This window comes from Platalea leucorodia (assembly GCF_965183815.1).
Source record: "Platalea leucorodia genome assembly, chromosome: Z".
Taxonomy (NCBI): Eukaryota; Metazoa; Chordata; class Aves; order Pelecaniformes; family Threskiornithidae; genus Platalea; species Platalea leucorodia.
This window is the reverse complement of record NC_138858.1, coordinates 37707397-37734851: the sequence shown is the minus strand read 5'-3', so window position 1 is coordinate 37734851 and position 27455 is coordinate 37707397. Positions and strand designations below refer to the sequence as shown.

The 27455-nt window shown below is 40.5% G+C and overlaps 1 protein-coding gene across 1 annotated transcript in view; it reads right to left on the bottom strand.

The window, feature by feature from the left end:
- ADAMTSL1 (ADAMTS like 1) overlaps positions 1-27455 on the bottom strand; it is a gene marked incomplete at both ends in the record, with an annotated part of 200599 nt that overhangs the window by 113270 nt on the left and 59874 nt on the right. Inside the window, 5 exons of the mRNA XM_082335407.1 lie at positions 2148-2286; positions 2903-3014; positions 16164-16321; positions 19957-20031; positions 25964-26090. Coding sequence (XP_082191533.1) covers positions 2148-2286; positions 2903-3014; positions 16164-16321; positions 19957-20031; positions 25964-26090 — 611 coding nt within the window. The remainder of the gene's footprint in view (positions 1-2147; positions 2287-2902; positions 3015-16163; positions 16322-19956; positions 20032-25963; positions 26091-27455) is intronic.

The following is a 27455-nucleotide window of genomic DNA, read 5'->3' as shown; positions in this document are numbered from 1 at the left end:
CAGGGTCTTTATATCAACAACTTTGCCTTGTTATGTCTTATATAAAACAAAAATTGCTTCCTGACATCTGCCCAGCTGTTATTTTTTTTCTTTTTCCTCCCATGTACCATGCAGTCATCTGTCTTACCATTTGAGAATGCCATTTAAAATTATGGGGCAAAGTATGGAAAATATCCATAGTAAAAATTACAGAGGCAAATTACATATTTGACTCAGAATTGTATTTTAAAAAAATAGCAGCTTAGGCTTTAAAAAGAAAAAAAGGCAGCTACATAAAATTGCTTTGATATTGGTACTGTGAGAGGTGAATCTAAAAGACAGGTTCCATATCAATTCACACCTTTCACCAATCCTTTTTCTGAGACGTTCATATTTAGGTCTCTTACCTGATCATACCTGGCCTCTAGTTTACTGATATTTGTCTCAAACAATTCAAGGGAGAATTCAAAGAAACATTTTTTGATCTGAGAAAATCACTGAGGAAAAAATACAAGATCTTTATTATAGTAAGGTTTCTAGTTGCAGCTATTAATATATTTAAGTAACCTGAGAAATTAAATGTATTTTTTTTTTGTGGAAAGTACTAGGACAAGAGAAGCCAGATACTGAACTTGACAGAATACTGTTAAAAGAAAAAAATGGTCTTGTTACATTGTGGGAAAGTAATCTCTAAGTTGAAAAATCACTACTGAGTACGTGCTGAACAGGAAATACTTTTCAGAAAGCCCTAGTGAAGCTGCATTCTTGATATTGTATTCTTAATACATCCTAATGAAATACATAAGAAAGTATATAACTTAAAGAATGTACAATATTGCTGAGCTAATGCAGGATTTTGAGATTTGATATTTCCACTTCTTAATTCTGGGAGATTTCACTTCAAATTTAAAACTGTATGAGAACATTTCTGGCTTTTTATTATTTACAAACAGAATTACCATTAAAAATGTGTTTACTGGAACAAAGGAATATAAACTGCCATGCACTCTGGGTAAACGTGTTTTCAGTGACGAAGAAAAATGAGTGTTAACTCCAGTTATGAAAAGTCAATGAACTTTAATGAAAACTTTCTAGAAGAGTTAAAAACTATCATCTTGGGCTTGGAGTGATTTGTTCTTCTCTGATAATGCCTAGCTAGTCTAAAGCTGGTGTACCTGGTTTGGGAAGCAATCATCCTCAATCTGGTGGATACATAGTCCCATAGGTCCCTAACGCATCCTTCTTCTTCTGGCTAGGACATCTTTTTTCTATGGCAACCTCCAGCAATCCGAAGGGCCATAGCAACTTTTTAGGTGACGCTTGCTTGAACTTGCTTTATCAAACTTGGCACAAAACTAGTCTAGAGGGAAAGAAGCAGGTAAATAAGTGGCTTCAGAGTATCCTTGCATGCATGCCTGCTGGGCTGCACTCAACCATCTTTTAGCAAAGCCACACATGAGGACCAAAAGGTTTAGATTACACAAATAAATGCTTGAGGCTTATGAGTGGCTACAGACTGACTTCCACTGAAATTCAGGGGAATCAGTGCAACAAAGTACTGGTCCTTTTTGTGGTTTTGTTCCTTTTCTTATACATGGGAAATCTGACTCCGTGATCTTACTATTTTTACTATTAATCTTCTGAGGAAGAACGCTTGGCAGGGGAGCAGAGAGGAGTCTTTTGTGTGGGGCCAAAGGGTATTGATAATTAGAACAAATTCCCATGTTACATTCTTACAAGCTGCTACGACTGCAAGTAAGCTTTTTATTAAGGAGAAAATGTAAAAACCCCATAAAAATATTGCCTCTAATTGTGATTATAACCATTTTCCAACAGCATTTTTACCCCAAGAAAATTTTTCCCATCTCACTAACACTTATGAGACATGTGTTGATCATGAGATGGTATCATGGACAATTTGTTTTCTTACACTTCGTAACATTTAATGAGGCAAAACACAATCCGAGGGGAAGAAACAACCATTTCAAATCAGTCCTTGCAATGTGGAGGTGCTAAACAGAGCTCTTTATACACAGTACATCCTCAGGATGAGAAACAAGTTGAATTACATAAGAGAAATGACACTGTAAGCAATAGCAACAGAATATTTTCCTACTTTATTTTACTCCGTTAGAGCCCAGTTTCTTTTAAAATTAGAGCTGACTGACCTTGCAGGACAAGGATCCAGATTACATTCTTGAAGTTTTGGCTTTGGCTTGATATTTTCAGGATAATAGTGACAGTATTGATCTGCTACTACCCGGTTGCTTCTCAGATCAAAACATTCAGCAGATGTCAGTTGATAACCTGCAATGCATAGTGGAAGAAATAATAAGTGATGTGGTGTTCTTCTGTCTCTCACTGAAGTGCATCTAAGTTCTGGTTTGGTAAAAAGCGAACTGCAAATATCAGCGCTTTTGGACATAACAGCTGCTGGTTTAGACCAGACTGAAAACAACAACTGAAATCACATGTAGTAGGAAACAAAAGATAACCAGTATGGTCAAATAAAAATTCAGAAGCCTAGAGCAAAAAGAAAAAACAAAGGCCGAGGTTTATTGGTCACCAAGACTCATACACTCAGTTTCAGTTCAGAGGGTAAAGCTGCTGGTGGGGACAGAGTCAAATGGAGACATGTTGTGATTCCAAAGCAGGTCCAAATCCCATCAGCCCTTATGTTTGACAGCTGTAGCATTAAATACAGTCACGTGGCTATCAAAATGTACTTTATGTACAGAGCCTGGTATGATGCTAAAAAAATCTACAAGCTACTACCACTGTTGCTACATCCCTTCCTCCATTTAGATATTACTACTTTCATTTCCAGATTTTGCCCATTTTAAAGGTCCAAATCTCAGTGCAGCAGTTGGGACAGATCCTGTATGTACATGACTCTTTCTGGAACACAGTGGTAATTCATTACCTCCTCCACAGGATGCTGAACAAGGAAAAAAATCAGTTTCCCTCCATCGGTGAATGATAGGCTGATAGAAGATAAACTGAACTGAACTGTCAGCAGCACCAGCATAGCGGATCTGAAAAAGATGTAACACCGAAGAGTGAACCTGACATAAATACCAGGAAGAAGCATTCTGCCATATGCATCTTGCAGCTTTGAGACATCTTGCAGCTACATGAAATACCAGAGATACTTTACAACAGGAAAATTAAATGCACAAACCAGAGCATAGATTGGTGGCAAAATCTTGGCTGCAAAAGACAGCCAAATAAATTTCTGGGCATAATCAGTGGCATTTCTGACCATTCTGAGACCATGTTCTGAAATAATGAATGCATGGTAAATGCATGGTTAGTGCTACTGAATAATTTTATGGGGACAGAAGATATAGACAGATCTTTATTCCATCAGAAATTCACCTACCACTGCCTGCTGTCCCTGCCACGTTGACATGGATTTTAGATCTTTAATATTTCCCCAACACCTGCCAAGACTATGTATGCTATATTCAGAGTGAAAAATGGGAGGCTGTGCTGTGAGAAATACAAAAGTATAAAAATTCTAAATCAAGATTTATTGTTTCTGAGGTGGGGTCTCTTTTTCATTCTTCTTTGTGGTACTGTCATTATTATAAGGCTGTCCTTCTGCTAACTTTATTTTGGCTGCAAAAATGCTCCTTTCAGTCATAGATATCGACTCTTGGCTGGAGCTAAGTGCACGTTTGGAAAATACTCTTTAGAGCCTACAAGTGCTGCCAACTTTTAAGCCACCTGAGCTTCGCTATGCTTCCAGTCCTTTGTGTGCTGAATGGATTTCCCATGTAAACAAGAGTTTGTAATGCAAGGAGCTCAATAAGAAAAGAGACCTTCACATCGCTAAAGCAGCACCGCTTGCACTTGGCCCAGGAAAAAATCCTTCCTGTTTGATAACTGTGATGATTAATACAGTTATGGGGACTTCAAAATCTCTGCAGGGCATCCCCTGTCTTTACCTCTAAGCCTCTGATGAACAGCTGGCAAGGGAAGAACAACAATGCTGCTACTAAAAGCCTCTCCTAGTTGATCTTTTCCTACGACATAATGGATTGGTGTTCCTTGGGCATCTCTGCATCAGTGGCATGATGCTATCACAGGAGATAAAACTGCCAAATCACAACCAGAAAAGATGGATCCTTCTCCAAGTCAGTACTTCCACTCTCAGGAGCAATTCTCCCTGTTCTTTTTTTCAGACAGCTTATAATGTTCAGCACTGCCTCCTTTTTCTTTTCCCACATTTTGAATAAGTTGCCCTGTTTTGGAAACACCATTTTTCTATCTGCCTTTCCTTTTCTCTCTTTCTAAACACCAAAAGACACTGTCAAAGAGTGGACTGTGAAACAGAAGCAAAAATATGACAAATTGAGCTGAACAGCGTAATCTGGGTTGTTTGCTTTATTTTTCTCTGTAGATGGACAGAAACACGATTACAAATCAAAGTCTATCTTGAAGAGAAGGAGGAAGGCAAAAATACTGCAGGATATGTTGAAGACTGTAAGAGATCTGGCCCACTGAGACAAAGGCTGCCCTTTTCTAATTAGAGTAAACAGTGACGTAAATTCCCAACAGGAAAAAAAATACAGCTGTAGCAATACAGCTTCTTCAGCAAATGGGAGGCCTTTTGCACGGATTAATGTCGTTTGAGTCTGTGTGTCAGAAACAGGATATCTAATTCCTTGTGTGGGGATGGTGCATTAATCACACACTTCAGAAGTGTCTTTCTGGGCTCATGAAAGCCTCATGCACTCCTGGGAAAAATGTTCTATTGTGCTGGAAGCCATTCGGGGAGGTCTCTGATCTGAATGTGCAGAAAAAGTGTTCACTGGGGAGAATTCTGCTCTTACTCTTTGTTTTTTAAGGATCATCAGTGTTTCTTAAACTCAGAAGATCTACTCAGCAGTACAGTCTTCAGTGAATCATGAAGAACAGACCAAGAGCTCACACAGAGCCTACTGTAAAAGGAAGGGGAGGAAAAAGAGTTCACATTAAAAAAAAAAAAAAAAAAAATCAGGAATATTCTGAACATCAGAGCAGCCCTCACCACTTTGTAAGACCCAAGAGGATATCACCAGTCTTACAAACAGTTGGTTAAAATCAGAATCCTCAGACTATCCACCAAAAATTAACTGTCTAGCCTACAGTCACTAGCAACAGAAATATCTTTTTTTCTTGTGGAAAGACCTTGAAAAAAATTCATTGCTTGTACCCTGCTTTTTTAAATTGATTTTGTAACTGACTGTCTGGGATGGTGCAACAGAGGCACAAGTTGCTGCTCAGCTGAAGTTTGGGATTGATAAACTGCAGTATTGATTCTGGGGATATCCACAGAAAGTTAAATGAAAACAACAGTCCTCATAATTCGAACACAAAAGCAACATAATCTTTTTGAATTATTCTGATCAGTCCTGTGACCAAGAGACTGCAATATCTGACTTCACCTTTGTATTGTGTTGTTTTTCCTATAGCACCCAAATTTCATTATTTCACATAAAACCAAACAAACAATCAAAGTCCCCCAAAGTCCGTCCCCCCGCCCCCGAAGTGAACTTGCTCACCATGCCCCAATCTTGGATTAAGCTGCGTTCCTTTAGGTGATTAAGATGACTGTTAAAAAGCCTTTAGACTAAATCTCTCACAAAGCCAAAACAGAAAGCTAGAAGGTTCAAATCTTTTCTCAAATGCCATTATTCTCCCCAACGGAAGAACAAAATAGAAAATCAGTGCAATGGACTGGCTAGGATAGCTGGCAGCAACGGAGCCTGCTGTATCAGCTATAACAGCTATGATAATCTGTACAGAATCCACTACTAAGTGCAATAAAAGCAGAAGCTTCTCAAATGAGAAGACCAAAGTTATTCTACAGAACCAAGGGCAACCCCAAATACACCAAAACCAGCCCTGCTGCATCTCTTCTGTGGATACCACCCATAACACCTCACTCATCTATGGAAAGACTATTTCACCACCACCACCATGCTCCCAGAGTAAGAGAATTCACCTTTGAGCAAGCCACTTTAATCAGAATGTTTATTAACCTTAATTTTATCACGGTAATACCTAAGAAATTAATGTAAAAAAACAGGATGCTATTGTGATAGATACTGTATAAAATAAAACTAACATAACAAAAAGGCAATGTTTGCCACAAAAAAAATTGTTAAAATGATAAAAACTGAACAAGGTTGGCACCAAAGCTTCATAGTACTTAAAACTGACTGATTTTTGAAATAGATAGACCTGCGGAATTTACACACAAAATTAGAAAAAAGTTACAGAAAAAAAAGGAAAAATTACAAAGAACTGTTCGTCAGAGGAATAGAAAATAACATGTCTAAGAACCTGTCTCTATTGCCTCAAAGTAAAACCTGACAGTAGATTTCAGATCAGCAGTATTTTAAAGAACTATGTAAGATTAATGGTAACACATGTCCAGATCCAAACAGCATCCAGCCAGTAGTTTCAAATCATGTACTCTTTGAAGAGCACAGGATTGTAAATCACTTGTGATCAGATTTAGCCTATTTGCATGAACAACCTATTGTTTAAACCACAGAAAAATAGAAAATTGTAATGACATTTTTTAGAAGGGGCTTCATGAAAAATGCATGAAACCACAGACCAATAATCTCTACCTCTGTTATGGGGTCAGTAGGTAGAATGAAAATCAAGAACAGAACTCAAAGATGGGTCGTGAGAAGGGTGATGCTTTCCGAGCAGTGTGGTTTGCTTTGCCAAAGATTCACAACGGACACTTATAAAGGTAGTTTAGGTACCAGTTTTCTTCTAGGTCCCTCACCAAAGGTCCTAGACAAAGTTCACATTAGTTAAGAAGACCCTCCCATGGACTGATGACTGGGTAACAGAGAACGATCCTATAACCTGTTCTTGCAATGGACGAAGGACTTGCGGAATCCCTCAAGGACGTGTGCTAGGGCATGAGTTGTTAGCCAGACCCCCAGATGAACAAGATAAAGGGTCAACCATGAGCTGATCAAGTTTGGTAACAAAAAAAATTATGAATGGCAGCTAAAAACGAAACTGTCTGTGAAAGCATTCGAAGCTTTGGCAGACTAAATTCAAGTTCAGTAAAAAAGAAATAATGTCTATGGGAGAAAACAATTAATTATATATGCGAATTATACATGAAAATGTCCTCCTAATTAGCTGCTACTATTCAGAATGGTAGTAGGGTTGTTATAGGCATTCATCGGGAAATATCAGCTCAGTGTGCAGCAACAGTTAAAAAGATTAATGGAATATTACAGAGAAGAAGGAAAAATGAGAAAACATTACACAGCCAAGTAGAATACATTTGTGTCCTGATCATTATGTGTAGTTTACACTTTCTCAATATATATATTTATATGTCATATAATTAATCTATTTATATTAAATAAATATTAAATAATTTTATTACATTTTATTAAACTACACTTTTTTTACAGGAAATGGATATTTTCAAAATATACATTTATATATTTAAATACTAGTCACAAATTACATATTTATGTATATTATAAAAATTATGAATGTATAACCACAGTGGAAGCAGAAAAAGGACAGAGAAGGGAAATAAGGATAACACTTGTATTGACCATCTTTGATAAAAGTAAAGATGAAGTAGAGTAGGACACTAGGAAAGAGGCAAATGATGGTGACAGAGATCTCAAATACAGAAATAATGTAGAAAGGGGGTAAACAGTACTATAATTTCCTGTTTCTTAGAGTGGGAAAACAAGAAGGAATTAGTGAAAATATTGCATCAAGGGTTTAAAAATGAGATGTATTCCTTATTTTACACAGTGCATGGCTCATTGTGGAGCTCATCCCATGAGCTAAATGTTGTCAAAAGGGCAAATATAGCACAAAAGGGCCTACAGACATTCCTGAAGACTGGCTCATTTGAGTCATTAGACACAACAGTCCAAATGCAACATGAGGGTCAAGAAGGAAGGTCTACAAGCAGAGGGTAACCTTGATCTGTTTCTTGCACTCTTTTTTTCAGTATCTGAAACCAGTTCCTCTCTGAAGAAACCTGAATGAAGCAGACTTTTTGCTTGACCTAGTACTGCAGTTCCAATGTACTTGGGATATGTTGATTAGGAGAATGATCATGTTCTAACAATCATTAATTGAGGTGATTTATATTGAACAGAAAAAAAAGGTAGATATGAAATAAAATCTGTACACTGTTTTCAAAAAGACTGCTACATGGCTTTCCATAAATTTTACTGCGCCTGCCAAAATAGGAGAAAAAGGGTATAATTTTTCTGCACTTGTCACAAGATCTAGTCAAGACAAATAACGATTAGGTCTCTTTTCAGGCTGGTCATTACTTGTGAGCTTGACCTAGAAATTATTACAGTTGTGTATTTTTTGGAAATTGGGAAATGAGAATGGGTGATTTTTATGACTATTTCTAAAAAAAGTATTGAATGCCAACATAAGTTGATAAAAGCCAGTGTACAGAACATGTTACAGAATCACTTCCAGGTAAGTCCAATCTGCACTCTACAGAAGTGACCTCAGGAAGACACATATCTCAAGAGGTAGTATTGATTTATGATAAAGGGACTATATTCCAATAGTCTCTTCAAGATTAAGCAAAGTGTTTCAGTCATTTGACCTTGATAACACAAAACTTGACTCAGTCACAACTACACTTTAATTCTTACTATTTCTGTGTGCTCAGCCTTAATTCTAGCTCATCTGCTCCCAGGAGCACCATCCTAACCCTGATCTACCAGTGCTTCCAAGACTAGATTCTTCACCACTTCCTCCCTGCCCTGAGCCTTCTCCCAAATATGAGGCATAATCTCCTCTGGAAACTTTTGCCAGCATCAGAACTAAATTACACAGAAGACCCTTACTGTCATCACCCCCAATCCTCATATGGCAATATCTCTAAAATCCAGCAATAAGCCAACCATAAACAGTAGATCCTTGGTGCTAAAGCAGATTTGCATCTTTTGGCCTCTGTCCTAAAGCGAGTATTGAAGTAATTTCTTATTTCATTCCACAAGGTAAATCATTGTATGCTCTTGGTTCAAAAGTGATTATTTAATCCAATCCTGGCCCTAGCCTGACAAGGCCCATCAACGTCTCTGCCAGCTGGCTGCCTGTACATGCATTATCTCCTGCATGCCCTTGCAAGTCCCAGGAAGTCTAGGCTAAGCCCCAACCTTATTTTCTTTTGTTAACCTGGACTCTAATCAAATGCCTTTCTCTCACCAGCAGTTTCTGTCAGTGCTAGATCACAACTGAGATAATAATTGTCTGGCTAGCTCTAGTGCTCTCTGTAACTCAGCATCCAGTTTTGAACTCTATCTTATGACTTTTTGGTCAATTGGTGGCTGAAATTCTAATCTCAGCAGTAACTCTGCTCAAGGGAACCCAGTCTGCACCATTTCTAAATCAGCCAGCAGTACCCCCAGCCACCAGCACCAGAAAATAGCCAGGCACTCTCTTCTGGCAGCAGCCCTTAACCAAAGCTTGTCAGCCCTAGCACTACAAAAGACAACATCAATACAAATCCAGTTCTAATCCAAATACCTCTGACAGCCTCCAGACAAACATTTATCCTATACATCCCTGATACAAAGCTGTTGGCCCATGCAGGCCTTCTGAACAAACCTTCATCTTGACACCAGGGATTGAAAACCAACATAAACGTAGTCTAATCTAGATCTAGGTCAACACTGATTTCTCCTCCAAACCAGCCCCAAGCCTGGACAACACCTTTTACTAGACCTTGTTTTAAACCCACTGGTCTTTGCTGCCTCACACCTGAACCACACTGCTAGGGCCCTAGCTATGCGAAAACCACAGCCTGTAAAACAAACCCTAACAGGCCATGCTTTGCCAGCCCTAACCCTTCCCTGGCAATCCCTACTGGCTGTTTCAGTAAGCCTGTAACTCAGGTGGTTCATATTTGCAGTGCTGATTGCTTTAATAGTCTACCGGTGATGACTGTTAGCATCACATTGTCAGCTGTAGACCCCATCTGACAGTATTGATTCATCCTGCTCAAAGGAGTGCAGATGTTTGACATGAAATGATCACTCCAGGTTTCTCTATGTTGTGTCTGAAATGGACAATATCGACAGAGGAGACTTTCTAGCACAAACAGGTGAATATGTGACCTTGGCAACACTGCAGATCAGTGGCAGCTCTGCCAATAAAGGACAAGTCCCCCTACGTGATATTACTGCTCTGTTCTCTAGATCACAGTGTCAGCCACAAAAATTTCCAGGTGAAACTGACCTTCATTTCACCAGGATTTTATCAAATGTGACACTTTTTTCGTTTAGGAAAAAGGCATTTCTATTCATGTGAATAAGAATTTTGTATTAAAAATGTCAAAACAGGGAAATCCTCAGAATTTAGGAACAAAAGGAGCTGAGAACTTATAAGGAGCTGAGAACCACAGGCGTCATGGTATCCACCCAGCAAAAAGCTGTGCTTTCAGAGTCCCTCGCAGCCCCTCCAGCTGCAAGAACTGACACAGCCACCCAAACAGAGCCTTCAAGGGAACATGCAGCTGTCCAGGTCCCGGGTTGCAGGGAGTGCCCAAGTTTCAGGTCAGTATCTGACAGCAGCAGTGAGCTCACCTGTGGGAGATGTGCCAAAGTAAAGGAGCTGCTCAGCCTGGCGACAGAGCTTCGAGAGGAGGTGTCCAGGCTGAGCAGTATCAACGAGTCAGAGAAGGAGATTGACTGGTGGAATCGTACTCTACCATCCCTGAGACAGATGTACCAGCCTACCGCAGCACAAGAGACAAAGGACCAAAGGACCCCCTGCCCTCTCACCACCAGGCAGAAGGAGGAGACCCAAGAGACGGGTGAGAATGGAAGGAGGTTACTGCTCGGGGCGGCAGGCAAATTCACTCTCAACCTGCCTCACCTTCCCAGGTGCCCATACACAACAGGTATGAGGCCCTGGAATTGGATGAGCAGACAAGTGATGATGTGGACATAGGTCCTTCTGGGATGGAGGGGTCATCTAGGCAGCCTACCCCCTGCATCACAACCACTCATGTTAAGAAAAAAAGAAGGGTAGTTGTCATAGGTGACGCCCTTCTGAAGGGAATGGAGAGTCCCATATGCTGACCGGACCCAACCCACAGCGAAGTCTGCTGCCTCCCTGGGGTCAGGGTAAGAGATGTCACCAGAAAACTCCCTAGTCTGGTAAGGTCCTCAGACTATTACCCACTATTAGTTCTTCATGTCAGCAGTGAAAAGGTAACAAAGGGAAGGCCTAAGGCAATCAAAAGAGATTTCAGAGCCTTTGGGCGGTTGGTTGAAGGATCAGATGCTCAGGTAGTGTTTTCTTCGATCCTTCCAGTAGCAGGGAAGAATATTGAATGGAACAGGCAGACCCAGCTGAACAACACATGGCTCCAAGGCTGGTGTCATCAGTGGAACTTTGGGCTTTTTGATCATGGGATGGTCTATTCATCACCAGGTCTACTGATATCTGATGGGCTGCACCTTTCTCAGAAGGAGAAAAGGGTTTTTGCTCAGGAGCTAGCAGGGCTGACTGATGGAGCTTTAAACTAGATTGGGAGGGGGAAAGGGACAACACCAGGCTAGTTAGTGGTGAGTAAAGGGATGGCACGCCAAAGTTCGAGGAGCTGCATGCTAGTGAGGTTCCTCAGACGGCTCCACGAGGTAATGGGCACAACAAACCGCACTTGAAGTGTTTCTACACATTTGTGTAGAACAGCACAGCATGAGGAACAAGCAAGAGGAGCTAGATCCGTTGGCCCAGTCCCAGTGATATGACAGCATAGGCATAAGTGAAACCGGGTGGCATGAGCCCTGTGAATGGCGTGCCATGATGGATGGTTACAGCGTCTTCAGGAAGGATAGGCAGGGCAGCTGAGGCGGGGGGGGGTGGCATTGTCTGTAGTGGAGGGGCTGGAATGCACAGAGCTAACATTTGGCAATGGCACAGTTGAGAGCCTCTGGGTAAGGATTAAGGGACAGACAAATAAAGCAGATGTCATTGTGGGAGTCTACTATAGGTCACCCAGCCAGCATGATGACACTGATGAGTTATTCTTTAAGGAACTAAGGGATGCTTCCAAGTCATCTGCCCTTGTCCTTATGGGGGACTTCAACTTGCCAGATATCAACTGGGAATACCATACAGCTAGTACAAACAGGTCCAGAAGATTCCTAAACCATCTGGATGATAACTTCTTGGTACAAGTTCTAAGGGAACCAACCAGGAAAGGTGCCTTCCTCGATTTGTTGCTTATTAACAGAGAGGGTCTCGTGGGTGACGTGGCAATTGGTGGCTGCCTTGGCCACAGCGACCACAAAGCAGTCAAGTTTAAAAACTGTGGTAACAGGAGGAAAACTGCCAGCAAGTTGACCAAGGGAAGCCAGTTGATGTAATCTTTTTGGATTTCAGTAAAGCTTTCGATACTGTCTCTCACAATATCCTCCTGGACAAAATGTCCAGCATACAGCTGGATAAACACACAATGCAATGGGTGAGCAATTGGCTGACGGGTCGGGGTCAAAGGGTTATAGTAAATGGGGTTACATCGAGCTGGTGACCAGTCACTAGCGAGGTTCCGCAGGGATTCATCTTAGGGCCCGTGCTCTTTAATGTCTTCATAAATGACTTGGATGCAGGACTTGAAGCATTACTATCTAAGTTTGCCAATGACACAAAACTGGGAGGAGCTGTTGACACTCTCAAGGACAGAGAGGCCCTGCAGAGAGACCTAGACAAATCAGAGAGCTGGGCAATCACCAACCATATGAAGTTTAACAAGGGCAAGTGCCAGATTTTGCACCTGGGACAGGGCAACCCTGGATGTACACACAGACTGGGGAACGAGAGGCTGGAGAGCAGCCCCATGAAGAGGGATCTGGGGGTTCTGGTTGATGGCAAGTTGACCATGAGCCAACAGTGTGCCCTGGCAGCCAAGAGGGCCAACCGTGTCCTGTGGTGCATCAAGCACTGCATTGCTAGCCGGTCGAGGGAGGTGATTGTCCTGCTCTACTCTGCACTGGTGTGGCCTCATCTTGAGTACTGTGTGCAGTTTTGGGTGCCACAGTACAAAAAGGATACAAAGCTACTAGAGAGTGTCCAGAGGAGAGCCACCAAGATGGTGAAGGATTTAGAGGGGAAGCCATACAAGAAGCGGCTGAAGTCACTTGGTCTGTTCAGCCTGGAAAAGAGGAGACTGAGGGGAGACCTCATCGCAGTCTACAGCTTCCTCACAAGGGGAAGAGGCGGGGCAGGCGCTGATCTCTTCTCCCTGGCAACCAACGATAGAACCTGAGGGAACAGCAGGAAGATATGATAGGGGAGGTTTAGGTTGGACATTAGGAAAAGGTTCTTCACCCAGAGGCTGGTGGAGCACTGGAACAGGTTCCCCAGGGAGGTAGTGATGGTGCCAAGCCTGACAATATTCAAGAAGCATTTGGACAACACCCTCAGACATTTCGTGTGAATTTTGGGGTTGTCCTATGCAGGGACAGGAGTTGGACTCGATGATCTTTGTGGGTCCCTTCCAACTCAGGACATTCTATGATTCTATGAAAATTCAAGTGGAATTTAAGTTTGCTGGCACCTTTTTCAGGTCTTCTGCCTTTCAAACATTAAAAGTTTATAATGGAGATTTATAATTCTCAAACTATGAATATAAAAATTAAGAACATGAAAAATTCCAGTTCTTCTCCCATTTTGTGACACCACCTTTATTTTTTAAAGAGAGCGCTGTTTTACTGAATTATTTTTAACATTTACATATCTTGTGAAAAGATTGCCAAGAGTTTAGTATATGAGGAATGTACCACTGACTATTACAAAGTCAAGAAATCTAGCAATTATACAATTCAGCTCCAACAGGAACAGCACGGGGTTTCTTTTTGCACTTTTAAAGCACTCCATGTCACCAATAAAGAAACAAGTGTCAACTCCCACATTGAGTTTCTACTTCTAAGTCATATCCAGGTGTCTAACTTGACCTCTCTAAATAAGAGCATTCAGGGTCAATTGAAAAAGATTATAACACTCATTCTGCAGACAACAATCCAAAAACTAGGGTTCTGCTACATCTACAAATTCATTTAGATGTGTTTGCATAAAAACTGCCTTGTCCCAGGAAAGTAAATCTTGACACCTAAAGATCCCACTTCATAAGGAAAACTTAATACCACAAAAAAGCCTTTAATCTGATTTTTTAAAGAAAAGTACTTTATCTTCACAAGCTGAAGGCAAAATAGTTATGGTTATAGTAACTATGGAAAGCGGCTGCCAAGTCTGACATAACTGAGAGGTATGCATGCATTTTGGTACTCCTGTATTAGCCTTATTTGTATGTACACTCATATATCCAACAAAATCTAACAAATTAAATACCTAGAAGCTAAAAAAATGTTGTTAGAAAAATAATTAAATATCATAGAATAATATCCTCGTTGCATGAATTATCTTCTATAGCTGTTTATTGAAAAACTAACTGTGATTCAAATGCAAGGAATTTTGAAGTGCCTGATTCAAGGCAAAATCTAATGCTAACTTTAGAAAGGATCCTACACCTGTGAATAGGGGTTTTGTTTGTGCATTTTTCTATATCCACTTAAGACAATGGATATAATAAATTATAAAAGACAACGGTCAATAAATTAGCACCTGCTGAGCCATGCTACTCTGCCTTTCAAAAGGTGCAAACACATAGCAGAACTGTTAAAATAGTTTAATCTCAACTCAGCAGTGTCTGTTCTGCCCATGCCTAACCAGCTTGTACAGTCATATTGGCCAGACAGTCATCATGCAAGTAGAGTATTGCCTTTGATTTAACCAGCGTTTCTTACCTTGCTTTGATAGAGAATGAAATGCAAGCACCAACTGAAAAAGGTATTTTCTCTTTCATAAAAGGTAACAGTGGAAATACCAGGAACACAGTCCAACCCTCCTGTTACCATTTCAGGGCCGTGGTCTACAAGACCAGCTGTCCCCAACAGGTATTTTCTAACTAACCAGGCTGCCTTAAACCCACAGACAGCACAAGTAATGCAAAGTGAGGAATACTGTTTACATCACACTTATGTTTGTCATCTGGATATCACCTGTAATACAGGTAAAGTGTTTTAAACATTTTGAATTGACCAGCATCTGTTTTATTAAGGCAATTTCATTCTGACCTTCAAAGAGAAAGGAATGCATTCTGCAGGTCAGGCTTCTCCTTGTGAACCAATCCTGATAATTTCAGCTTGCTTTTTGTGTTGCTAATGTACCAAGATGAGAAGGGAACTGTCTACAGGGCTCTGCTACTTCCTGAGCTAACACATTCCAGCCCAGCCCAGCTTAACCCAACTCAGTCCTGTTCACTGTTCCAGTTCACTGTTCACTGTTCAAACTTCTAGCTGCCATCAGCTCCAGGTTAAAGCAAATGTCATCTAGTTCTGGGGCCCATGGTGAAAAATTTATGTAGTCCTGGACATGATACAGGTTTTACAGTTTTACAGCTGAAATCCTTCAAGTTCCTTGGACCTACTGGAAAAGGATTTATTGTATTGTAATTCCCAAATGTTCATTTTTGTATGTGTGTTTTCCTACAGAACGTCTGCATTGCTTCCAGCAATGTGTTTTATATTACCTGGAAGAATAGAAATGTTCTAATGGGAGGAAACGATTTTATTCTTATTGCCAGTGCAACACAAAGCAGAACTTCAAAATGATACTATGACTTCTCAAGCAAAGTCATCCCATTTATTTTGGAGCTTGGGGACCTCATTCTCCGCTCCCTTACAGTCTTCTGTGCAATTACACTAGTATAAACCCCACAAATTATGGACCAAAGATACAGACTTTCTTTCCTTTTGCTTGTCACAGGTGAAGCAAGCTGCACGTCCTTGATTTATATGTACCTCAGCAGCACATACAGAAAGTAATCTGCCTTTTCTTGTAATGAGTTTATCTGCCTTTAGGGCAGACATTGGGTATGCCTTTCTTGGCATAAACTCAGTCTCTTTCCCAAGGTGTGTCCAATGAGGCTTTCGTCAGATATTTTACTATAAAGAATTTCATGTGGAGTTCAAGAGCTAGCCTGGACTAGGCTTTGTGGTGTCTGGAAAATTAAGATCTAGAAAAATCTCTCTCATCTTTCTAATGGATCTTGTCTTACTTTATGTTGCTCTAAGAGGTTGATGACCAATGACCCTCACCTTGATAGTGAAGTCTGCAGTGAGAGGCCCAGGTATTCTTAGTATCTCCTTGTCAGGAAACTTTTGGAAGTCGATGCTAGAATTGCCCACGAGGAAGGAGCCTGTGGAGCTGAGGCTGTTCTCATTCTTCATGCCTTGGAGAGTCTTAGTTTCCAAATCTGACAAATACAAACAAATTAACAAGAAACTACAGCATTATAATTTGAAGTAATAGTAAGTGAGAGCAGAAAAATAAAACCAACACAAAACAGCAGTGGTCCAGATTTGCCTCCTAAATTAGTGATAATGAAACTTTTTTGTTCTTTTCTACAGTTTATTCACATTCTTATATGTTCCTTTTCTTTTTTCTGCTCCATCTGTTTTTTGGTTTTGTTCAAGCCTTAGATTTCTAGCTCTGCATTCACCTCCTCACCCGTAGGTCATGTTTTTACTATCTTCCAGATGTATTAATCCGTTCCTAGTTAGGCATATTTGCTATCATTTAACTCACTCTCAGTAAGTCACGCTCCTATGCAGAGCATGACTTAGACCTTCCCCATGAGTCCTGGCTTTGTTAAGTTGGTGTTCCCTTTTTCAGTTCAAAGGTGGGTCACTAACCACATGTTGCTGTGGTAGACAATTAACTGAAAGCAAGATGTCCAGGAAAGAAAGATCAGTATGATAGCAATCGTGCCTCCTCTCTTCACAAGTGGTCTAATCCATCCCAGTGGAGTAAGAACGCACGGCGAGTGCTGAACCCTCCTGAACTCTCCCTCTGGCCCTCTCTGCATTCACAGCTCCCAAAAAGCAGGCATTAATTCAGATACTGTTTGGTAGCAGTTACTTCTCATTGTTAAATCGTAATAAACATATTAATCATTTATTAAATGGAAATCAATAGTCAGAAAGTAGATCTGTTCCACCACCTAGCTAGCCTCCCCAACAACTCCAGATTATGCTTTACAGCACGTACACCAGTAAACTGTTTCTTGTAGTTATTTCAAAGTGACAACACATTTCATCATGAAGAATTGCAAAGCTGTAATCCTTTCACAAGTGTTTGTGAAATTATGCACAAAATCTCCCACACAGAGAGGCAGCTAAGGCAAAATCTGAGTTAGATGGAGATATACTATTAATCTGTGATGGAATCATATTTTCAGAGACAGTAAATGGGAGAAATGTTTTTATTAGCATGTATTAAGTTGTTAATTAGGGAGAAAAAGGATAATTGCAGTAATTAGACTGACTTTCAGGATAGGTCATGAGAATTAATACACGAAGGAAGCTGCTGAGGCAATACACTAAGAATTTGCTCTGTATTAATGAATTCCTTGGTTTTCAGTGAGACTAGTCTCTTCCTTCGTGATGCACTCGGCCATATATTTATTTCTGGACAAGGCTGCATGCATCAGGGATAAAGATGGTTTTAAGACTTGTGTATATATAATTGGCCTCCTGTTGACTTCTCCCACAACCAAAGTTCACAGGGCAAAATACTCCCTCCCCCCAACTGATTTTAGCTCATACATATATAAAATCCTTTGATGGGCAAACAGAAAGATTCATGCAGACATCTGAAACAAGAAAGAGATGTATTTGGACTTATTCATGTTTACACAGAGCAGTTAATCTAAATCTCAACCACTGACTCAGGCAGACGTTGCTGATTCAAATCTTTTTGTCCTGAAATGTGATATGGCCTGAGTGAAGACAGCTTTAGATCAATCTCTCCTGCTAAAATCTCATTTCTCTCTAAGCTGTCTTATAGCTCAATTTCACTGAAAAAATAATAAAAGTATGAAATTTTTCTACTTTGGAAGAGAACATCTATACTGGGAAAGAAGACAGGAGAGAAAGGAAGAGTGCGAATCATTTACTGGGAATGTTATAACAACCATACTGGAGCAGCTCAAGAATACCAGAAGGGCTACTTAAAACTGAAGTACAGGCAGCATTTTAACTTTTAAGAAAAACATAATATATGTTTTCCTTCATTTATGGCCTGTAATTTGCTGATCTTTATTCACAGCTCTAGATCTAAAGAACCATTAAAAGGTTATGGCATACCCGCTGCTTTCTCAACACAAGCAGTGAGGTACAGAACAGGACTGATAAACCACCCCTTATTTTGCAACTCAGTGTAAGTTCTTTGGGTGAAAGAAATCTGGAGAGAGTGGGAGTGATTTGGTGTTTCACCTCCTTGCTGACACTAATGTTTGTATTTACATTGACAAGCACAGAGGACTCTAACTGGTCCATGCTGCAGGAAAGTTCTATTACCTCCTGGAAAAGGAGAAGGGGAGTCCTACTTATCTTACAATAATTTGTGCTTCTGAGAGGTTATGCAGTACAGTTTGTGTTTTTTTCTGACAGTAAATCCCATTTACCAATACTCAAGTGTTCATTTGCTGCTGATGGAAAAAGGAGCAGCTTGTGAGTAGCTACTGCATTGGAAAGTAAGAGAGAGGGATGCAAGGAGTTTCTATTCATGAAAGAAATGGATTTGCTTTCAGCTATCCCAGCATATTCTCAAATCCTGAGAATCTTCTCCTAGAGAAGAGGGATACACAGCTGCTGGGATACACAGCTCCCTGTCAGACGAAGAAGGAACGTGTTATAGCCACCGAGTGATGGGCTAGCAGCACTCAGTGGGCTTAACTCCTTGGAGCAATATTGCTAGTAAGGAGCATGGTTTGACTTGTGCACACTGTTTCTGTGTATGCACGTGTCTGTGTGCATCTATGTGAGTGAGAGAGATTATCGTAACAGAAACATTAAAGTCATGAGCAGCTTGATGGCTAAGCTCAGCTGTAGGGAAGCTTATACTTCAGTGTCCTCAATATTTCTTCTCTCAGTGGGGTATATTTTATTAATTTTAAACAAAAGCACTTGGCACCAAGTGAGCCAGCCAAAGGATAAGCAAACAGAAATGACTGAAAAATTATGGAGGGGAAAAGGATTCTGCAATGTTGGCCAGGCTCTGCTCTGAAAAGAACATGTACCACTGATGCAACTGCACCCAAAGAGAGCTTCTGAGGGCAGTACTCAACCCTGTGTCGAAATCACTGACCTGAGAGAGGGAAACCAGACACCACAGTGTAAACAGAGCACTGCGGGTTAGCAAGGTATCCTGGTTTCAGCTGGGATAGAGTTAATTTTCTTCTTTGTAGCCGTATGGTGCTGTGTTTTGGGTTTAGGATGAGAATAATGTTGATACACTGATGTTTTGGTTCTTGCTAAGTAGTGCTAAGCTGTTGCTAAATAGTTGCTAAGTAGTGCTTACACTGGTCAAGGACTTTTCAGCTTCCCATGCTCCGCCGGGTGCACAGGGGGCTGGGAGGGAGCACAGCCAGCGGGGCTGACCCAGACTGGCCCAAGGGCTATTCCATACCATATGACGTCATGCTCAGTATATAAAGCTGGGGGAAGAAGAAGGAAGGGGAGGACGTTCGGCGTGATGGCGTTTGTCTTCCCAAGTAACCGTAACGCGTGATGGAGCCCTGCTTTCCTGGGGATGGCTGAACACCTGCCTGCCCATGGGAAGCAGCAAATTAATTCCTTGTTTTGCTTTGTTTGTGTGCGCAGCTTTTGCTTTACCTATTTAACTGTTCTGTTTTATTTCACTTCAATTATTAAACTGTTCTTATCTCAGCCCACGAGTTTTCTCCCTTTTACCCTTCTGATTCTCTCCCCCATCCCACCAAGGGGGGAGAGAGCGAGCGAGCGGCTGTGTGGTACTTAGTTGCTAGCTGGGGTTAAACCACAACACAAGGCTTTCTTAAACAAATGCACACTAACTTTTTCTACTTACATAAATGATCAGGTCCTTTCAGCACGAGGCGAACTTGCCTGCTTCCATAAGGAATAGCAACCACCGTATCATCCACTGCAGGAAGGCAAAAATGCATGGAGTAGATAAACAAAGTACTTCTCATCTGTTTTCAAATAAGCAGTGAAATAGGTCCTTACAAGGCAGTCAAAAGAAAAGCTTTTGGACCAATTAAACAACCCTATGAATAATGAGAGAACATTCAAAATCTGAAAAAAAAACCCTGCAACTTGTTAAATGTGGTAAGAACCTTCTAGTTAGAAGAACCCAAACCTGTTGATTTTCTTTATTCTCAACTACTTCACAACTATTTCTGGATTTCAAGAGTAACTAATAGCTTTCTATTTCACCACGACTCCACTTAAACCTCTTCCAAGTCTTTTGAATTGGTGTTTGTGGTGAAGTAGAGAAGCAGAAGCCTATTCTGATATTTAACCAGAACAGACCATTTCTTCACGTGACTCTTTCCCAGTTGAACCCTACAGCTTCTCCATGACCCTTCCCATGCTATGTGATGATCTCCCACTGCCCTCAGGCATGCCTTCCCTTTCACACCTTTTATTTTAATGACTAGAAGTGCTATAATTCTGCTTCCCTTTCCACACCACTAACGGAAAGCCCCTGGAAAAACTGAAGCCCTAATGGGCTGTCATGTAAACAGGTCTTAGAGCAGGATCTTGCACCTATGAAGTCCTTGGGAGCTTTGCCAACTGGATTTAAACTGAGGTGTAAATTAGCATGTAGGTCACATGCTGCTGTGAAAGTTAGTTAGGTCAGCATTTCTACACAGGCAGCAACCTCAGTAATGTCCTGAAGGGAGACAGGAAGGAAAGGTGTGGAAAGATGCTAGAAAATGCTCCCAACTCTATGCCTGGGTCATAGAGTGGGTGCTCAGAGAACGTTGTCCTGGACTAACCAGCATGCCTAGGTTCTTCATTCACCTTTCCCTGTCCTTTCTGCCTCCATCTCCTATAACTAGAAGTTGGGAAAGAAAAAGTATGCAGGATCCTAACAGGATTTTTTGGGGGGAGGTGGTAGACATGAGAGGAACAAAGTCCCTTTCACTGTCTGTTCATTAGAATTGTTCACATCTGCGTCATGTAATGCCTGCTAGCAAGAACGATAGCTCTGTTCTTAAAGCAATGTGTTGCTTTGTCAGGTAAGGCTAACTCAGCCAATAAAAGCATATTATCTTCCATCCAAACATATAAGCTGGGGCCTTAAGTTTATGACCAGACCAAACTGTGAAAACTATTCCAGCCTAGCTAAATCAGGATTCTCAGTTACCAGCAAAATAATTATTAACATTGTCATTTTATGTCAAAAAGTGAAGAGAAGCAACAGAAAGAGGGAAAACTACAAGAAGCAGAGAATTCTTTTAAACAACATGTTCATTCATCCAAACCTATAATATCTCAAAAATGTGAACTAGAACCCTTTCAAATTTTAAATTCAGTCATGCTTCATAGGAATTTCTGACACTTTTATACTGGAGAGCTTCATGGGATGAAATATTCATACTTTTGTGGCCTCTTAATATCCCAGAAGTGAGGGGACAAATGTAGGCAGTCTGATAAATCTCTGAGTGTCACAAGAGTTGCATGGAGATAAAGCATGTTCATGTGCCCAGGCTCTTCTGAACCTTGTCTCCATTTTCAAAATCTGATTTGATACCTTTCCTCAACCTATCCAGAAATTTCAGTGTCTCCTAAGACTTCTACAACACTGGGGTTAAACTGTATTCAACATACACTTGGCTCCCACATGTCTCTGATATCACGTTAATTAGCAAAGATAGACCTCTTTCATTTCTACACAGAATTCAAATTTTCTATTTGAAAAGACAAATATTCAAGTCTTAACAAAATTCATTAAATATTGATAGTCTAATACTGATTTTATTGGTACCATTCTGGCACTCATATTCAAGATACCCAGTAGGATAAATACATTTTATCCATTTTGGAGAACAAAATCCCTGAGTATGACATATCATTTTGCTCTCTATATATCACGCTTATTGGAATGGGTCTGGGAAAACAATAACTTCAATTTTTCAAAAAGTCTTAATCGTCTTTTTATAAGTCTTATTTAAAGGCAGTCCCATGTCATTATCATATTTGACTGACTCTCAGTTATGAGCTCTGTGCTGGAGAGTTAACAACTCACTGATACGTCACAGAAAAATTGGATAGTTTAAAGATCATGCAAGCTTATATATCATATATTCTTAGCATGTCTCCTCTGCTCCAGGGTATTGCGAGGACTATATTTCACCTGATCTCGTCATTGCTCTCCATTTGAAATTCTAGCACACTTTATGTGAAATGCAAAGTTCAGTGGGATTTATGCTTATCACAGTGCTTCCTGCTTTCACAAAGCAGAAGCAGTAGGGACTGAAGGATGATTTCCTGAGGTTAACAGTGATAAGAAGGAGACATTTCCTGTGAAGAGACATGTGAAAGTAAGCATGGTAACATTTAGTCACAGCTCTCTCCAACAATAAGCAGAGAGGCAGATTGTGGAGCAGCCACGTGGAGCACTCTGAAGACGCAAAGGGTGTTAACAGGTGGTTGGTTTCCTCCAGAAAAGATGCATAGGGAGGCAAAGGAGAGTCTCAGATAACTGAGAGGACAGTGGCCCAGGGCTATGAAGAAAGTGCCAGGATCTAGGCAAAGGTTATATGTCAGGTACATACATCAGATTCCCATGAGACAACAGTTTCTTCTGGTTTTAGATTTTGAATTTGGATTTTGTCCAAATGGTCTAACTGCCAGTTCTCATGATGAAAAATTGAGTTGTTTCTATTTCCCCATTACTACTGATATTCAATGGAAATCTGAAACTGCATCTATTTTTACAACAATGGTAAGAGTAATCAGATAAATATCTATTCTGCCTCAGCATAGCAATTTCTACAATTCTCTTCTAAAAGTAATCTGCTTCACTAGTAGATGTCAGTCTTTTTTTAGAGAAATAATAACTTTGCACAAGGCGATCAGCAGAATTCAGTTATGGGTTCAACTCTCTAGCTCCTTGGTGAATACCAAGAAGCCTGCTTAAATACAGGTCATCTCCACAGGAAGATACATACACTCTTTCCAAAAGGAGATGTTATAAAAACCCGAAAGATTCACTTTCTGCAGACTTAGAAAGATTGAACCACCCCAGATTAGGACTAAGAGAAAAGGATATTTCTGGAATGAACGAAGTATTTTGTAGCTCTTTTTTGTTTGTTTGTTTTTTGTTTTTTTTAATAGAAAGAAGAGCATAGACACAGGTGCTTCTTTTTTCATAAAAATGTAAGAGAGAATTAAACGTCACACTGCCTCCTGCCCTGCTATGCTTCTGTTTCTGAGGCCACTGGGAGATGTATACTACCCCTATAAATACTGAGGAAGCTGTTCCCATAGTGAGTGCTAAGTGTTTAAAAGCTCTATGAATTTCTTCCTAGTCCTACCCTTCTCCTGTGCATTTGCATGACATAAACAGCATGGAGAAGGGAGCTGGATATGAGGACCAGGAGAAAACAAATTCAGTATGATGAGCTCAAGACTGTGTGTGGGGTGGTTTTGAGTTATAAACAACTTGAGAAACTATTGGGACAGCTCTGGAATAAAGTTCACTGTCCAACTGCCCTAGCACAGCCCTCAAAATTGAATGCTGTGCTCTGTTAGGCAAATAAAAATCCCAAGTGGGCCCATAGAACACCTCTGCTGATATCTGGTCACTGCTGCACATGCCCCTTCTGATTTTTCTTACACTGCACAGCAGTCTGGCTCACATAGGCTTTTAATGCCTTGTTCACACCATGGACAAAATAGACATAATTCTTGAGAAACATGGATTATTTTATAGACATAACTTGGAATTAAGCTATTGACTAGCCAAATGTAATTCAGTTGTTCCAGCAAATAAATCAGACCCTGATCCCAGATATGCTTATGTAGATGCGTTTACAGTGACAAATAAGCAAGATGCTGACACAGACAAAGTGCCAAAGTGACAAGTGTTTAAACAGTGCTGAGGACGATAAATGCAGAAAATAAACACAGACTAGATTTTTAAAAGCTTTTCAACATTTAAAATCTCAAATTTTCACAGCATGTACATACACTGTTTGGAAGAAAACCTCAAAAAGAATTCATATTAATTCACACATGTGAAGGAGATCTGTAAGTGTGTCTTTACAATTGTAAGGAGCACTTACTTGTAATATATTTGAAATTCTTACTGTGTTGCATAACACCATGTATATCTACAGCAGGAGAGAGAATGATGCCACGTGGTTTATACAGAGTGTATACAAAATCTGATTATCTGCTTCAGTTCTGTATAACAATTATTTGCATGCAAATATGTCTGAACCATCCATTCTCTAACATGTTTTTCACATTGTCTCACTCTAAGACTATGCTCTCTGCCATCTGCTCTTCTACCTATATAGCATTCTTTATACTTAAATAGCAAACCATTGGGAGTAGGGACTCTATTTTACTAACATTTTAGTACTGTGCATAATATATTAGTGCCTTTATCCTCAGTAGAAAAGAGAGGAGCACCTTTTTACCACAAAGCAACTGAAAAACATGAATTATTCCTACAGAAAAAGACATTTGCCAAAAAAGTTCACAAATACTATCATGTCTCAAGCAGCCTGGAGATTTCTGAATCTGTTCCTGCACATTGCAGAAACAGTAACAATGAGGTGAAATTCCATTCCTAAATCTTTGTGAATTATTTCCTTTGCCCTCTAATGTGCAGTTCTGCCTTAGCAATGAAACTCTTGTGAGGATTATTCCTTTCCTTCCTTCATGCAAAATAGTTTTTCCTTCCTTCCTTGCTTGCTTGCTTGCTTGCTTCCTTCCTTCCTTCCTTCTCTCTCTTTTTCTTTCTCCCACTCTCTCCCTCTTGGTTAGCAAACACAGACCCAGAGGTGCACTGTGCTAATTACTGCTCTGTGTGCTGTGCTCCATGCCCAAGCAGTTATTCTCTGACAGAGAGAAGCTTTTGTAAAAAGCACCTCTCACTGCTCCTCACAGAAACTGAATGTTATCTATACAGAAATCCTAAGGTGTACACACATGGTCTACAGCAGATGTTACACTGCTATTTGAATCTTTTAGGTCATGTGCTATTCAGCACCGGAAAAAGCGCTCCAGAATGGCAGAGCTGATCTGATTAAACTCTAATGCCACTGAGTAGGGCTGGAGGCAGGTTTACAGGCTAGCACACATGCTTGCTTAGGTGTGTCTACACAGGCATGACAATACACCTACCTCTTTACCCTTCCTTCAAACTGACCAGACATGCCCTATCTCTCATCCCAAAACTTTTATAGCTCCATCTATGGTGCTGTAACCAGGCTGAAAATCCTGCCTGGGGTCCAGGATAAACTAACCCTGTCACTGGGGCACACTAATGATACTTTACCGCTCTGAGCTGAAGCTGGCTCAGACAGTGTGTGGGAAGGCCCACGTCTGTCCATACCCATCCATGTAGGTACCTCCTGACGACTTAAGTCACCATGCTCAGCATGCAGGCAGACATGCTGTGGATGTAACTCTGGGCGGGAGCACTGTGCCAGGTCGGCACCACCATCCCCGCAGTGTCCCCCTCTGCAGCAGAGCAGCATAAACTACTCTGTTCAGAGCAGCGTGGACTGAGTCCTGTGCCTAGCCAGCTAATACAGCCAGAGCAGTGTGGGTAGAGACAGCTCTTCTTGTTCTCCTGCTCCTCCCAAGCAACTAGCTAGCTGAGATGGGGAATATCCTGGTGACACATTTCTACAATCCTCTGTGCACCCCTGCAGCCAGAGCTGTGGTCTGAGGAAGCCTGATTTAACCCAAGACGGAACAAACTGTGGGGACAACCAGACTGACTATAATCATTCAACTGCCTGAAAAAGAGTGGGGTGAAATCTATCTTGCAAGAAACACACATTTCACTAAGAGGGGAAGATGGCACTTTACCAGAAAGGATAGCTTACGTTTATTTGCTGAGAGCTGGGACTTATACTGGCCCCGAACCAGCCGGCAGGTGGACCCATCGCCATTGCAGACCCCACAGTTATCTTCCTTGACAGCGCTTCCCAGCTGGCGGTCACAGCCAACGATCTGGCAAGAAAGAAAGATGTGCAGTTCAATGTGAGCACCTACTGACTGACTGCTCGATCCATCTCTGCAACTAATTACTGCCAAATTTCTCTCTCAGCATCTCTAGTGGGCCATAAAGTACCTTAGCAATGAAAGAGGCTGAGCAAATCTGGCTGGGAGTTTGAACTGAATTCAGACGTGAGATAGTGAGCAGGTTAGTACTCAATGGCTTTTGCAGTCCAGAGAAAGAAAAGACTATTGTTGGAGGTTGTTTTTTTCGGGCATTGTGAATATTTTGTGGTCAGAGTTCTATCAGAAATTACACTTCTTAGAGTTTCACAAAGAAATATTCCTGAAATAGATAAGAAGACAGATAGGAGAAAAGTAAAGAGCAGCACAGATAAACAGGAACATGGCTGAGATCTCAGTGAAATTTTACCTGCTATGCAGTTGGGAAAACCATGTGGTTTTAATTATCTTTGACAACAATCCCATTCCTCACTACCAATGCCTGTGTTCAGACATTGTTAAAGATCTGACAAAGAAGAAGGGAATGGTTAAAACAAAAGAACTGAGAGTCAGAAATGCAATTACCTGCTCTGAAACTGGCTTTATGCTTACGTGCAAGTTGTTTGGTTCAAAATTTTAAAACTTGAATAGATAAACTAGGCTTCTCAGTTTGCAAAAAACTATAGTTCCCAGGAGAATAAAATATAAATTTTTAATTAAATACATTTAAAATTAAAGAAATGGAATAGAAATTTATTTAGCATAGTGCCAGTGTAGGCCTTCTGTTTGAACATTGAATTCTGCATCCCAGTTATGAATTTTGCACATAAATAATTGAAATCCAAGAAATCAAGCAAGTCCATACAGTGTTATAATTATCTTTATACATACTAGAAAATGAAAGCCCTCCTAGCATTCTGGCATGCAAAGTAAGTAATGAAAAAATGTTTGTATATAAATTCTACTTCTAAAGAGTTTGTCCTCAGACTCTTAGCCAAACATGGAACATATACAAACACAGGGAATTTTAAAGGAAGTGCTTATTTCAGCTTTAAATTTTCCTGCATCTGTGAGTTTCAGTTAAATTGGAGATCTGAGTCCTAGAAACTGATAAGAGCAAATAGGGCACTTATCATCCAGGCTCATAAAAGCTGCATACATAACTTGCCCACTTAAACATTCAGACTAATATTCCTTATATGTGCAAATCTACTTGTGCAGAGTTGCAGATCCCTGCTAGAGTGAGATGTACTTCTGGGTTTGACACTTTCTCTTCACTTGCCTGTGAAAATGCAGGCTTTAATTAATATCCAGTATTTACTTTTAGCAATTCAATTCCCATTTCTAACATCATTATTTTACTAGTGGCACAATAGC